We start from the raw sequence: 14,084 nt of genomic DNA, 5'->3' as shown, positions 1-14,084 counted from the left end.
CATTTTTAAAAAAAAGATATTAATTCAAAACAATTTGAAATAATAAACGCCTCTGGTTTCCTGTATGACATCTAGTCGGTGGTACACGATTATTAGCAGATTGAAGATTTGAAAGGGAAAATGTGGTTTTGGAGGGGCAGACCTCTTTATATTTTGGAGTTTGAAGTTAGAGACGAACAAAGTTGTTGCTTTTTTATAATTACAAATGATAATTCACAGGCTTCTCTTGTAACATCAGGGGGCCGCGGACTCCCACCATGATTCCTCATTAGGAATGCATCAAAGGAGCCTGCCAAACAAGGGCAGAGAGGCCCTTCAGCACCGTCAGGAGTGCAGCAGGCGGCCTACGTGAGTCCACTATAAATAAGCTGGAATGAAGGTCAGCGCTCGCTGCAGAGCGTGTTGAGCACTGCAAACTGTGGATGGGGTGGGGGTGGGGTGGGGGGGTTGAGCAGCAGGAGAAGGCGCTCAATCCCGCCTCCGCTGTGACGGACAGAGCGGGAAGCTCGATATCCCTTTGAATCAGTGGATCGGGTTGCACGTTCGCACATAGTCGCCTGCCGCTTGTTGTGTCAGGTTGCCGGGGCGCCAGAGTGACGGCAGCCGCCCCGGAGCGGTCTGAGAGGCAGCGGCTTATAATCTACGCAGTGAGACGGGAGCGGTTGCCATAGAAACTGCCTCAGCATCAGCACCGACGACAGAAGGGGGGGGGGGGGGGGTTGTGAGAGGGGAGCCGCATTGATGAATGAAAAATGATCTGCAGGAAAAACAATCCGAAGGCAGACGAGAGCAGCCCGGCGGTGAGTCGCGATCACAACAAGCCTCGTTAGGATAGGATGGATCAGGGTGATACAGGGAGCCCGGTTGGTGCCACACACATCACAAACAGAAGCTTATATTTGGCTGTTTGGTGCCAGAGCAGGGACGCTGCCAGCGTCAGACATGTGGCACGTTACTTCTGCACCATTACCCCGATTATGTACCCGACTGCGGTGACGCTCGAAGGAAGACGAGGCCGCCTGAAGAGACGGCCGCACTCTGAAACTCTCAACACTTCCCCACGCACGACAAACCAAAAGCAAATGATCTGATCCGCTCTCACTTCTTCTTGAGGGGACCTTTGACCGGTGGCTGGGAAGGGCCGCCTTTCTCCACTGAGTTGCCACGGCGACAGCTCTGCTCTCCTGCAGTGGGGGAGTCTGATTGGGCGGCCTCGCACACCACCTGAAAGCCCTGTGGGTTGGACATGGACAGATCAACAGGAAGGAAGGAAGGAAGGAAGGAAGGAAAGGCGGTGATAATTACAGCTGATGAGGTTGCCATGGTGACAAGCTAATGGATATTTGCAGCCGCCCCCAGGAGGGGAAACAGATAAAGCCTCAGAATCGACACGGGAAGCAAAAGCTGATGGGATTTGGGCCAAAAAAAAAAAAAACAATCGCTCACCATGGGACCCGGGTTGCCAGATCCACAGGGACTGCACTGGTTGCTGATTGGGGAATTCCTCTTAGCTGCAGAGACAAGCAGAGCTGTTTCAAAACCAACACCTCCTTGCAGGGATTTGAGAGGGATTTTCGTCAATCCCCCCACCTGTTACGATGTGTCTGACGGGCTTGATGAGAGCCGTGAAGGCGGGAATGTCCGGCTGACGGTGCTCCCACATCGGCTGCCATATTACCAGGCCGCTCGCCAATCGGAAAGTCAGATCCGACTCCTAGAAGACATAAAAACACATCAGTGTAAATTATCTAGACATTTACCTATCACATCGGCATTTCACTTCGAAATAACTTCAACTACCCCCCCTCCCCATTATTATGGCTTTTATTCTTTTTTTTTTGGGTGTTAAACATACCCAACTGGATTTTTGACATAAACTCAATAAATCATTGGAATATTGTATATAGTTTAGTGGAACTTCACCTCATTTTTCATCTTTGCTAGGATTTTGGATTTTATACTTTTTATTTTTTATTTTTGTCTCTACATGCTTGATCTTTAAATGTTTGCTATAAAAATAACTACTTGGGATTGATTTTCTTACCCAGTTTCAGGTTCATTGTGAAATTACTGTGTAATACATCGAAAATGCTCAGTTAAAAAATGAAGTTGGGTTCGTACAAGACACATGGATTCCAAGCAATGCCTCAAAAAACTGTCATTGACATAAATTATTAGAGCAAATTGTGTAATAGAAGAAAACGCTCAGGAGGCCCCGTCCTGCTAAGGTTCACATCACCCTCGGCGAAGCGCGCTCAAGTAGCCGCTTGTTAACAAGTTTTGGGCTACCGTGTTCAAAACTTCCCACAAGGCTACGCAGGTTTCTACGGCCGTTTTCGGGCTCTACGTACGAAACGAATGTCCATTGAACCATGTTGCAAGCTAAACTTTGAGCAATCGGGTTTGTTGGTGGCGAATAGACGACGTCCCCTTTAATTAATGGAAGACATGCCAAATGTTTGATAACTTATCATGGAGGAGACATGAATCTTTACATTTTGTGTGTGGTTGGAATCATATGACATCTAGTCTTTCATGAATAGAGCTGTGAAGGAAAAAGCCTGGAGCAAGAATCACAAGATTTGTACAGCTTCAACATTTGGCACCAAGCCTCCTCCAACTGTCGGTGGTGGACATGCGCTAGAAAGTAGTATTAAAAGAAGAAGAAGCTGCTCCCTGCTTGTCCAGTGTGAGCATAATGGGCTAAACGCACCAGCAAGAAAGCAGATTTAGTGTAGCTTTAGAGTTAAAGAAGCTTAAATTAAAGTTTTCGAAAAAGGACAAATTCCTCAAATATTTTATGTTTGCCTCGCTAGCTCTATTTTGGTTCAAAGGCACAATTGATTTAAAAAAAAAGGTTTTTGATATGCAGTAAATAGTAAAAAAAAACAACAACAACAAAGCCCCCCCCAATTGAATCAGCCCCGGGCCCCAAATAAACAAAATCCACCCCTGCCTGCTCATGTTTATCAGGCAAATTGACAATAAAAACAAAAGTTCAGATGTCGGCTGTATGTTTGAACCTTAATGCGATGGATGAGCGGCGCCAACAGGAAGACAAACAGCTCCACGGTGGCCATGCTCTTGTGGAAGAGCTTGGCACGGGCGTTTTCGTCCTCCTCCTGAAGAGAGCTGCCGTGGAGAGGTCCCGACCCGATCAAAGCCGAGCCCGGGCTGGAGCCCGGAGCCCCCGGCGAGGATCCCTGGTCCCCAACTGGTTGGAGGAACGCGCTGCTTCCGCTGCCGCCTCCGGACCAGCCGTGGCCCAGGCTGGGTTCATGGTTGCACTCCTGCGCGGCGTCCAGCAGCATCCAGTGCAGAGTGTGAAGCAGTTTGGTCTCAGCCACGCCCAGCTTGTCCTGGTGGCCTGTTGGAGGTTAGATATGTTTTTCCTCTGAGCTTTGAAAGCACCCACAAGTGCATTTGTCCCTTTTTTTCTGCTCTAAACATCGAGCTAACCTTTGGATGGTAATTCAAGCTTCATTATACCAAAGGGGTTGTTGGACTTATCACACATTTCCACATCCAGGTGTGTTGCCATGGCAACCTCGTGTGGAAAAAAGGTGTCTGTGTGGGACTTTAAATGTTAGTCATAAATATTTTTATGAGAGACTGCGTTCATCAAGTGTGCGACCAATTCCTTAAGCAAAAAAATATATATAAAATAAAATCGTATAGAACTTGTAGTAACCATGGCAAAACGCGAAATTTTGAACCATGTTTGTTTTTTCAATAATAATTTTTATTTGGCACTGGTATATGTGGATTCATCTCAAAGATCCACAAAAAATGGAGTGACATTCAAAAAATCATTTCAGGAATTCTTTTGTACTTTTGTAGAAATTTGAATTTGGGCATTTCTGAGAAGCTCTTGGTGGAACCTAAACTTAACTATTCAACGCTGAAGATGTTGCTGGTGACAACGAAATAACACGTACTCTTTGACCGTTTACACGATCAGCGTGAATCACATTCTCACTTGGAGAAATGCGACTTTTCGTGCATAAAAGTGCAAAGCTGCTTACGTCGATGTACGTTAATTGCGTAAGCACTTCGCTACTGCAGAGTGTCTGGAATCTGCTGGAGCAACATTAATTGCCTAAATGCTTGAAGAGTCACGTAGTCAAAGGAATGTCAACACTAGAGCTAAAGGATGACGCCCCCAGCGCTGCTGCTACGTACATTTTGTGGATTTTCCACATGTAAAATTTCAGTTTTTCGTGATACATGTGTGATATACATAATTCATAAGTGTGTCTTGCGCTCGCCATTTATCGATGTGCTCAGATGTCCGTCGAAGGTTTCTAGCCGACGGGACTTCACGTGAGTTCGGTTTTGAGCTGTTCAAAGTTTTTGGTCAGTTAAGAATTACGCGTGTTTTACGTAGTTTTTACGTTATTATTACGTACATATTACGCAATTTTGTGTGATTTTTAGCATGGACCACTAATGAATAACTTTTATATCGAGTATACGGCGGACATTTAACGTTAAAATTATGCAATCGCTAAAAAAAAATCACGAATGAGTTGCATATACAAGCTGGCTCGGTTCATGTTCTACGTTGTTCTTTGCGTGATTTATTCGTACATATTTTGGGTTTTAGCTTGTTTGATTAGTGACACATCTGTGATAATTTTACGTAAAAAAAACAATTTTTCTCCCGTTTTTCACGCATATTCGCGTATTACCAATTTTTATCCATGCAATATGTGCAAAATGTACCTAGTGTCTGTGTGACACGGCCATAAAGCTCCAATGTACAACATTCCTGTCAACAACAGGCAGTTCGTTAAATTATTTGACAAAAAGAGATCTTGGATTTTGTTGCCATGGCAACATTATCCGTAAGTCTGATTCATGCATTGATGCAGCTTCAATCAGAGGTTTGTTCTTGTACGTTCAAGGTGTTGTTAGACTTTTTTTCTGTATCTTTTCATCTCATTTGTAGCCCTTCACTGTGGGAAACACACGTCTTTTCAAACATGTTTGTCTTTCTGTAATCTGATCAGCCGGTACCCAGTGGAGGATCAGGACTCTTCTGCAAACAGACGACCCAGATAACGGCGCTCACGCCTCCTCACCCAGTTTGTTCCTGTTTGACAGCAGGATGGAGGTGCAGTGGAGGACATGGGGCAGCGCCGCCTGAACCAGCTCCCAGCGGGAGATGCTCTGGATGGCTTCGGACAGCTCCCGGGAAAGTCCGTGCAGCTTGTTCTCCACCAGCACCCGCTCGAAAGACTGGCGAGGGTGGAAAAAAAAAAAAAAAGAATTCAGGTGACAGGGATTAGACAGAACGTGCTTAATGTCCCACATGGTGCCAAAGTGGGTAAAAGCCTACAGCACTACAGGATACGATCTAGAAGATGTGCCATTATGGATATGAGTTTCCAGGAGGGGAAATCCATTTGGTAAATGTGAAAAAATCATTTAAAAAATGCCCTGCAGGTGCGCAGAGGTAAAAGAGATTAGTGGATTATGTTGATCCACATCAGGAAATGACTCACCACACATGATGCCTCATATTGTTTCCCCAACTTTGGACGCAGGAAAGCGCTGGGAAAAGAAAGAAAGAAAAGGAAGGGATCAGGTAAAAGACAAGTGTGACATCATCTGCTTCTCATTCAGAACTGGCCAGCTTCCCCCTCCGTTTGGTCGGATTTAGCCCTGAGAGCTGCGGCAGCGACGACAAACACCTGTTATGTATCAGAGCACCGACCTGGTCTGGCTCCACAGGAAAGTCTGGATGGCGAACGGGATCCCCTTCCCGCACTCCGGCTCGTTCTCATCCAGGCTCTTCCTCTTCACCATTTTGGCCCGGACCTGACGGCTCCGTCTCTGCGCTCACCCCCCCTCCACCTCCACCACCACCACCTTTAGGGAGCGATCAGCTGCTGGCTCTCCACCTCCGCCCCCTTCCAGGTGACGGAGCGAGGCGCGCTCACGACATGTTTGCGTAAAATGGCTGCAAGTGGCGACCGGCGGCGGAGATGGTGACGGAGGGAGGAGGAAGATCAGATGGGGGGCGCTCTGATTTCAGCACTTCCGTCACCGGACAGCGACAGCTGATTGCCCGAATTTATCGGCGCCTGAAGACGCAGTGCGCAGCCGCGCCGGTCGGTCCCCCCAAAACATCTGTGCGCCGCCGCAGTGGCCCTCATCCGGACGGCGCGTTCTTACCGGGCTTTGCGCATCCACTTATCAACAGGTTGGACCACGATCAGTCAGTGGATTCTGGAAGGAAGCCAATTTACTCCCCAGAAAAATGAACATATTTCTATCTGGGTGATTCTCAGAATCAGGTTTACCTCAAAGATTTTCATATCAAAGACCCACTCCAATGAGAAAAATAATCTGGGGGTGTTTTTAACACGTTTTTGTAGCATTTCTTTTCATGACGGAGGACATATATTAGGAAAATTATGCTTAACATTTAAGTATTTCTTTTCTCAAATCGTTGTGAATCAGGACCGGACGAAAAACGTGCAGTATGAAATAGCTTGTAGATGTGACGTAGCACCTACAACGCAGGCCACAATATTCTAATGCAGCCACGTGTAGTCGTCTACATCCATGTACATTTTCATTTTCTTCATCTGAGCTGGTTCAAAACTGTACAGCTGGATAGCTTCAATACCGCTCGCCATTTTTGTTACGCCATCAACGTAAATACGCTGATTCTGTCGCAGATAGAAGCAGCTTTGCACGGTTGTGCACTAAAAGTCGCGCTTCTTCGATTCACGTTCATTGCGTGAAATGTCAGAAGTTACACTGGGACAACTGTGAGTACATGCGCTAGTAACAGGTAGGGACAGTCCAGAGTGAACACCCTCCTAATGCTAAAAGTGCGATCTTGAACACGCATCACATGGTGTGTACGTAGCATTACACACACAAATTATATTTACTGTTGTTTAGAGACAATAAACATTTGTCTTCGTTAAATATATTGATTCCTTTTCTTTCTCTTGCTATTTGATGATCTTTATTCTAGCAACTGTACACATATGCCTATTTTTAGCTAAAATAATAATTAAAAAAACTGGATGAATTCTTGATACAAGGCTGAAAAAAAAGTTGTATTGCACAGAAGATGGTGATGATGAAGGTGATTACCAAAGAACTGTAAGACTTTGCTTCAACATGTTTCAGAGTTATTATGATAATCTGATTGTCCTGATTTTAAGGGGTAGCTTCTCCCACTATGTCTCAACAAGAGTACGATTTAAAATCACTTTGGACACATTTATAGTTAAGCTTTCTTATTTCTATAGTCTGTAAAAATATATACCAATATCATCTGACAGTAAAAAAAACAAAACACATATATATTTTTTGCATATTTTATTAAATGTATTGCCAAACTGCATTTATATACAAAGTTCTAACCTAACAAAACTCTTGTTTTTTTTAAACAATTCATTCATTTTCTAAAACCATTTTGTCCCATGATAGCGTCACAGGGCTGCTGGAGCCTATCCCGACCACCCGTGGGTGAAGGAAGGAGACATCCTGGACAGGTCGCCATTCTGTCCCAGGGCCACAAATCACACACACATGCACACTCAGATTCACACCTTAGGGCAATTTAGAGTAACCATTTATCCTATGAAGCATTTCTTTGGATGGTGAGAGAAAGTCAGAATCCTTGCAGAAAACCCTTGCATGCAAACTTGAGAGCATGCAAACTCCACACACAAAGGTCCCCCATTGATGTTGTGGTTCAGGTCGCCCAGCTGGGACTTGAACCGGGGGCCTTCTTGCTGTGAGGCAAGAGCGCCAACCACTAACCACTAAACAAGTCAGGTACTACGGTAATTCCCAAACCATTTCCTGTTTTCTGACAGGCAAAGACACATGTAGGCAGTTGTACACTGTCAGCAACGTCCCTTGGTTGTTTTTTTCCTGGAAAATGCCCAAACATGTCTTTGGAAAAGTCTTGTGGTGGGTGTACAGCGGATCGCTCGACAGGGACTGGCATCGTCACCGAACTGTCTCTTCTTGGTACCCGGTGGTATCTCTGGTGATTGGAGTGGGCTTCAATGGTTCGAAGATGGTCCTCCTTTTTATTTTTTTTTTATTTTTTTTAAGGGATGTCATTACCTTGAGATCAAAAACTAGAAATGTGGAGGAAACTCCAAATGTGCTGCTGTAGCCACATTTTGTACATCACCTCTTTAAACTTGGCTTCACCCTTTGCTTCCAGATTCCCAAGGATTCCTAAGCGAAATACCTAAATGTGTTTTGAACATCAGCTGGAAACATCTGGGTATGGTTACAGAGTTCAAGGGTCACTTCCGTGAAGATCTCAGGTCACGAAACGAGTCTGAATCCCGCTGTTTAAACTCCGTCTGGCACATCATGGGCACAAACTGTTTGGAAGTGCAGTTCGTGGACGCATCTTCCAGGAAGATGCTTTGGCTTGATGCTAAAAGGAACAAACAACGATCCAAATATTTTTGATCACGTAAATCAGGATAAGAATAGGACAAGTAGCAGAAATAGTGTTTTGGGAACTTTTCTGACAAATACAAAAAAACTCCCTTTTTGCAAGTCTTAAAATTTCGAGATGGTGTTGAAAAACTGTGTCTAAATGCTTTAAAACAACTTGTAGGGACTTTCAGCATTCCTTTGTTTAAAACATTTTTTTTTAACAATGTCTGGTTGATTTAAACAAATGTCTCAACTTGTGAGCCGTCAGGTTTGCCTCAGAAGAAAAAAAATACTGGGAGCAGAGAGAATGGAATGACAAAACCAGGGGGTCAATGTGTGTGGTCGGATTTATGAAGGTTAAAGGTCGGGATACCGCTCCCCTATAAGAGTGTGTGACCAGAATGAAGACGAGACTCTTGTATCTGTCCGGGTCTTCCACACTATTCTTTGTTAAATACCCAGTATGATGAAATTTGGGTTTTTTTTGGTGTTCTTGTGAGATTTTTTTACTGATAATGGAGAACTCATAAAGAAAATTAAGCCCATACCTACATTTTTGAGAATTTTTTTAATTCAAATTGTTGTGAATCAGGAGCAGAAACGAGTACCGGGCCCTCCCCGACCTGCTCACACCCAGGTGTGCATAGAGATAATGGAGAACTAACATATATGTGCTGTAACTGTTTGCAATCCCTAAGAAGAGATATGGAGATTTTAGCTTCCACATTTTACCCAAAAAGCAACGGTGGAAGGGAAAGGGGGTGGGGTTGCTCCGTAGCAACGGTTCTCGCCCATACCTCGGAGGCGAATTTTTTAAGGAATTACTGCCACTCTGCAGAAACTGTCCTGATAAAAACAACATCGATTTTAGCTAAAAATGGCATAATCGTAATTAAAAGAGCACCAGGAACAATCCTTCAGGAGATCAAAAGATGATCGAGTGGGTTTGCTTAACCCATTTCCTGGGATTTGTATAACTCAAAACAACAAACGAAATAATTATCTGAAGATTTCTGCTTCTCACTTCCTGAAACCTCTGCCGTCGTGGCAGAGCGGTCAGGCAGAGCGGTCAACATCTTAATTGGAAAGCCCACAGGTTTGGCTCCTGTCTAACTTTCCCGTATGTTGAAGGGTGTTAGACTATGAATCCCACAGCGCTGCTGATGGTTAGAAGTTGGCATCAGTGTTTGGCAGCAATAACCTAATCGTTGCCATCTCTGCTGTATTAGTATGTTTACTTTAGAAGTGTCAAACACGCATCGTGCTAAATTTAAGGATTTGTAATTATTGCATTAAACCAGTATTATTCAACTGGAGGGTTTTTCATTATTTCTTGCTTATTAGCAGATTCAAAAAAAACTTTTCATTTTTTTACTTTTTTTGTTTTGTAATACACAAACCATATTTAAAACTGAAACACATCTGTGACCCAAAAATAATCCTTGTGTCCCCTTTGTGCATGGCTGAATGGAACTGTGACTGTAAAGTGCCTTGGGGCTTCATAAAGGTAGAAAAGCACTAAATAAGTTTACACCATTTACCATTTACAATGTGTGTTCCTTTAAATATAGCTCCACTAAAAAGGGTATCAAGCCTTCCTACATAAATAAGATTTACTGCCAAGGAACAGAATTAAAAACAACAACAACCAAATAGTCAATCAAACAGACACTTCTTTACTTTTTGTAACACGTTAAAAGTCCTGATAAGTAATACAAATCAGGTACAGGCTTAAAAAAAGCATATAAATAATCTATTTTATATTTTTATCAGTCTTTTAAAGTCATATCCCCTACTGTTATTAATGTAAAGCTACTGTACACGTGACGCGGGTTCAAGAACGGGTTATGTTTCACACCGGACAAGCAGGGAAGGGGTTCTTCTTCATTTTTTACAGCCAGCCACAGTTGGAAGAGGTTTGGTACGAAATGTCGAAGCGATACGAATATTTGCAAATCTTGCTCTTTTTTCCCAGCTCTATTCCAACTTATGAAAGGCTTGGTTGTCATAGAATTCCGTCCGGACACAAATCGCAATTAATCTTTTCTCCTGATCAATTTTCAAACAGTTGGTTCTTCCGTGAATTAAAAGGGACGCCATCTATACGCTACAACCAAATCCAAACCCCTGATTGGTCAAAGTTCAACCTAGCTAGTCGTAGAAACTTGTCGAGTTTTGAGTGCGGAGGCCCGAAATGCGCATTTCAAAGTGGTCGGTTGTATGCGCGTTGCAAAGACTGTGTACGTAGTTTCAGGTTTGTCATCGAGAACAAAGAAAAAAACAAACAAAAAAGCACCAAATCCTTTTTTTCATTTTCTTTATTGATGGTTTCATCCTGTAGGAGCGTTTGTCATCAGCATTGGAAAGTTTGCACACATGTCTACTTGGTGGCTTAAATACATTTACACAGGCAAAAAGGGAGCAGGGGGAGGGGTAGCACGGAAAAACACTGGAAGGAAGACTGAGAGGGGAGGGGCAGCAGGTTTCCACATAGTTAGCGGAGAAAATGCAAGTTTCTTTTTTTTCTTATAAAAAAAAAATCTTAATAGTAAGTTTATCATCCCTTTTACTTCCTGCCGAAAAAAAAAAAAGACAAAAAAGCCGCATCGGCTCAATCAACTGGAATGTTTCGTATAAAGCTTCTCACTTTTCTTGCTTTTCTGACAAACATATTTACTCCTCGATTGAACACATCGAACAATCCAGACACTCGAACACACCTCTGGCCGTTCACGACAACAGAACGCAGCGAAAAAGATCGCGAAAGCTGCCTTTGCCATGCCCGCACAACAGTGTAAAGAGCCTCGTGAAACTAAAAACCGCTACATCGTACAGAAACAGTCAGCTGGAAAGGAATCGCTACCAAAAAAAACAAAACAAACATCTATTGGAAAGCTAGCTGCTTAGCACTTTACTTGACTTAAAATGAAATGGTTATCCACATCGAAGCGCTAACAGGCCAGAGCAGCCGCGCAGGATGTCCAAAACCGCAACACTAGAGTGACATTTACAGAAAACGGGAATACAGTTCGCAACATTAAAAGCCAACCAGAGGGAACTCATGTCGGCTTCACCACACGCGTGAGCGGCTGCATCTTTAAGGTCAAGCGCTCGTTGGGAACCTAGCACTCGCGTGGTTTCCCCACCATATCAGTTTACAATCGTAAAAACCGCTTTCTGAGACAATCAGAACTTTTTTTTTCTTACTTTAAACGAATACTGAATAAAATAAAATAAAATAAAGGAGGTATCCCAACTTTAAAGAGTTTTTTAGAATCGGACTAAACTCAACTGTAGTCGTGGGGTTGTGTTGCGTTCAAGCACCATGGGAAAACACTGGATTCTTATGAAGGTGATGGAAGGAGGGGGGTAACTGTGTTTTTTTTCTTTTTTTCTTTTTTAAGGTTGTTATTTTCTCGTATGCTCACAAGCCCTGCTTTGCGAGGGCGGCCGTGACGTCCTGCGCCAGGGTGGAGAGCTGCGGCGAATCCATCATGTTGATGCTGCCGGCAGACGACAGGCGGGGAGAAGTTCCTCCTGTCTCCATCCCGGGGGAATGGGTGATGATGATCTCTGCGCCGTGGTCGACGCGGGCCTTGGCCGTCTCCCGGAAGGACAGCTTGTGGCTCTCAATCTGTTCAGGGGGGAAAGCCAAGATTAAAGTTGAGGGAAAAAACACCAATATTGGACCTTAGTGTTAGTAGACTTTTCTTTTTGTTTTTTACCACAATGTTTCCCCCTCCTGGAGTGTGGGTGGCGTTGTCCAGGGATCCCACCTTGGCATGTGCTTTGTCTTTAAAGTCCAGTTTGACATTTTCGATGCGCACGTTACCTCCTCCTGGTAGCACCAAAGACACCAACAAAACCCATTAGGCTTTATCACTTCGACAAGGCATTTAACAAGAAATATGACTTGATCTGATTCAGGTTCTCTGCAACCACTAGAAAACAAGCTGTAGTTCGGTGGTGCCATGGTTTGGCAGTCATGCTTTAAAACTTGAACCAAGAACCAGTTTGTGGTTGTCAACATCAGGAATTTTTATTGTCAATTTTTATTGTTTATCAATATGATATAGAATGATTCCTATTGAGTATTGCATAGTGGAGAATATATTACAAAATTGAACAGTGGAGAGTTTATTACAGTATCATGATTATTGCACTGAGATTTAGCAAGTTGTCCGTGGTGTGGGGGGGTGACAATGATCTTCTCGAGTTGGGCAGTCTGACTACTTCTGGAAAGAAACTGTTCCTCAGTCAACATCTGGTCCAGAAGAGTAACCCCTTGTGCAATCCAAGGCACTTTAACATTGGGAGTTGGGTCATCTAGACCCACTAGACAGTGCTCTGAATCTTTTTTCTTCAATGATTTGTGATCTTCACTGGTGTCCATGGATTACATGAAATCTTTCCACCTTTATCCACCTTTGTCATGGTAGGGAGAACACGTCAAGAGAAGGGTGGGGTCATCTGGACCCCATAAGATAGCACACGGGATAAAAAGCAGCAAATCAAGGATATCTGGAAAGTACGGTAGTGGAAAACGGCCTCCTCTACTTTTTTATGTGTCTGTTTCGTCTCAGAAAACGAGTTTTTCATGATTATTAAAGCCCAAGTCCTGGATGACATGCTGCAGCTCTCCTGCATCAATCTGTAACCATGTAGACGACCCGATCCCTTAATCTGGTCAAATGATGAAACTGACAGCAACTGCAGGATCACTGAACTGCAGCTGCAGCCGCGCCAACCTAAGGATGATTGACTTGTATGTTTTTTAGTTCATCATCATTAGAAATCGATCAGTTCTTCTGGTGTTTGACATCTTCTCTGACAAACTTTTGCTTCGGATTGTAGAAAAAAGGATTGCAGCGGTCATGAACTGAGTTGGTGGCTGTATGGGTACCGCTACGGTCCAGAGCTCCGGACGTTTGTCGGCTCTGGGTTCTGCTGTCGTTATCACGAGAAAACAAATTTTGTTTTCTAGACAAGAAGGTGGCGAAAATTCATTTTTGGTTGAATTCCACACAAGTTTTGCCGAACTAACATTGGTTCTTTGAGCGTCCAAGAAAAACTCAACACGAGTTTTCTGATTTGGTACTTTTTTTTGTCCTCACTTTGATGTAGGGTCGGTGTCAGAACCTTTTCATTGATTCTATTAATCTTATGCCAACCGAACCTCCCTGAGGTGTAGTAGACTAGAGCATTCTCCCCGTGGGAATCCTCAGCAGAGTTTGATTGATGCTTCTGCAGGTCTGTAACCATGAAACCATGTTCCTTAAGACTTCTATGTGTATTGCTTGTATATTTGCAAAAAGTTTGGACTTTTCTTGCTTTACGTTGATTTATTTCAAATGCACAGTCATTAGAAAACTAGTGCATCGGTCAAATTCATGCACAACCTTTCTAATTGATTTTTGGCTCCGTTTTTGTTAGCTGTTAGCCTGACATGGGTACATAATTGAGCCGCTACAGGCTCGAAGCAAACACAAAGTGCGCGAAAACATGATTAGAATATGCATTCTTGTTGGATGAATTTCATGCAAATTTGACTGAAATCAAATCTCTAGGATGAAAACTTCCTTCTTTCTTTTTTAAATATTCATTAGAACTACAAAAAAAGCTTTGTGCAGTCATCATCTAATCTGTGGCTT

At 43.5% G+C, this 14,084-nt stretch overlaps 2 protein-coding genes across 25 annotated transcripts in view; both read right to left on the bottom strand.

Annotated features, from left to right (window-relative positions):
- unc80 (unc-80 homolog, NALCN channel complex subunit) overlaps positions 1-6,894 on the bottom strand; it is a 68,020-nt gene extending 61,126 nt beyond the window's left edge. For 8 of the 16 annotated variants that reach the window (XM_023965019.1, XM_023965037.1, XM_023965027.1 and 5 more), the window contains exons 1-7: positions 5,720-6,894; positions 5,508-5,556; positions 5,085-5,241; positions 3,024-3,367; positions 1,591-1,714; positions 1,447-1,511; positions 1,103-1,233 (exon numbers count right to left, since the gene is read on the bottom strand). In XM_023965019.1, the coding sequence (XP_023820787.1) occupies positions 1,103-1,233; positions 1,447-1,511; positions 1,591-1,714; positions 3,024-3,367; positions 5,085-5,241; positions 5,508-5,556; positions 5,720-5,811 (962 nt within the window). In that variant the 5' untranslated portion in view covers positions 5,812-6,894. The remainder of the gene's footprint in view (positions 1-1,102; positions 1,234-1,446; positions 1,512-1,590; positions 1,715-3,023; positions 3,368-5,084; positions 5,242-5,507; positions 5,557-5,719) is intronic. The other 8 variants (XM_023965026.1, XM_023965029.1, XM_023965040.1 and 5 more) reach the window with 1 other exon arrangement.
- A 3,841-nt stretch (positions 6,895-10,735) lies between these two features.
- LOC101165870 (microtubule-associated protein 2) overlaps positions 10,736-14,084 on the bottom strand; it is a 70,832-nt gene continuing 67,483 nt past the window's right edge. For all 9 annotated transcript variants that reach the window (XM_023965077.1, XM_023965064.1, XM_023965079.1 and 6 more), the window contains 2 exons: positions 12,159-12,271; positions 10,736-12,067 (listed from right to left, as the gene is read on the bottom strand). In XM_023965077.1, coding sequence (XP_023820845.1) covers positions 11,858-12,067; positions 12,159-12,271 — 323 coding nt within the window. In that variant the 3' untranslated portion in view covers positions 10,736-11,857. The remainder of the gene's footprint in view (positions 12,068-12,158; positions 12,272-14,084) is intronic.

This window comes from Oryzias latipes, chromosome 2, assembly GCF_002234675.1.
Source record: "Oryzias latipes chromosome 2, ASM223467v1".
NCBI classification, from domain to species: domain Eukaryota; kingdom Metazoa; phylum Chordata; class Actinopteri; order Beloniformes; family Adrianichthyidae; genus Oryzias; species Oryzias latipes.
Note: the sequence above shows the minus strand (reverse complement) of the source record. Positions and strands in the feature narration are given on the sequence as shown.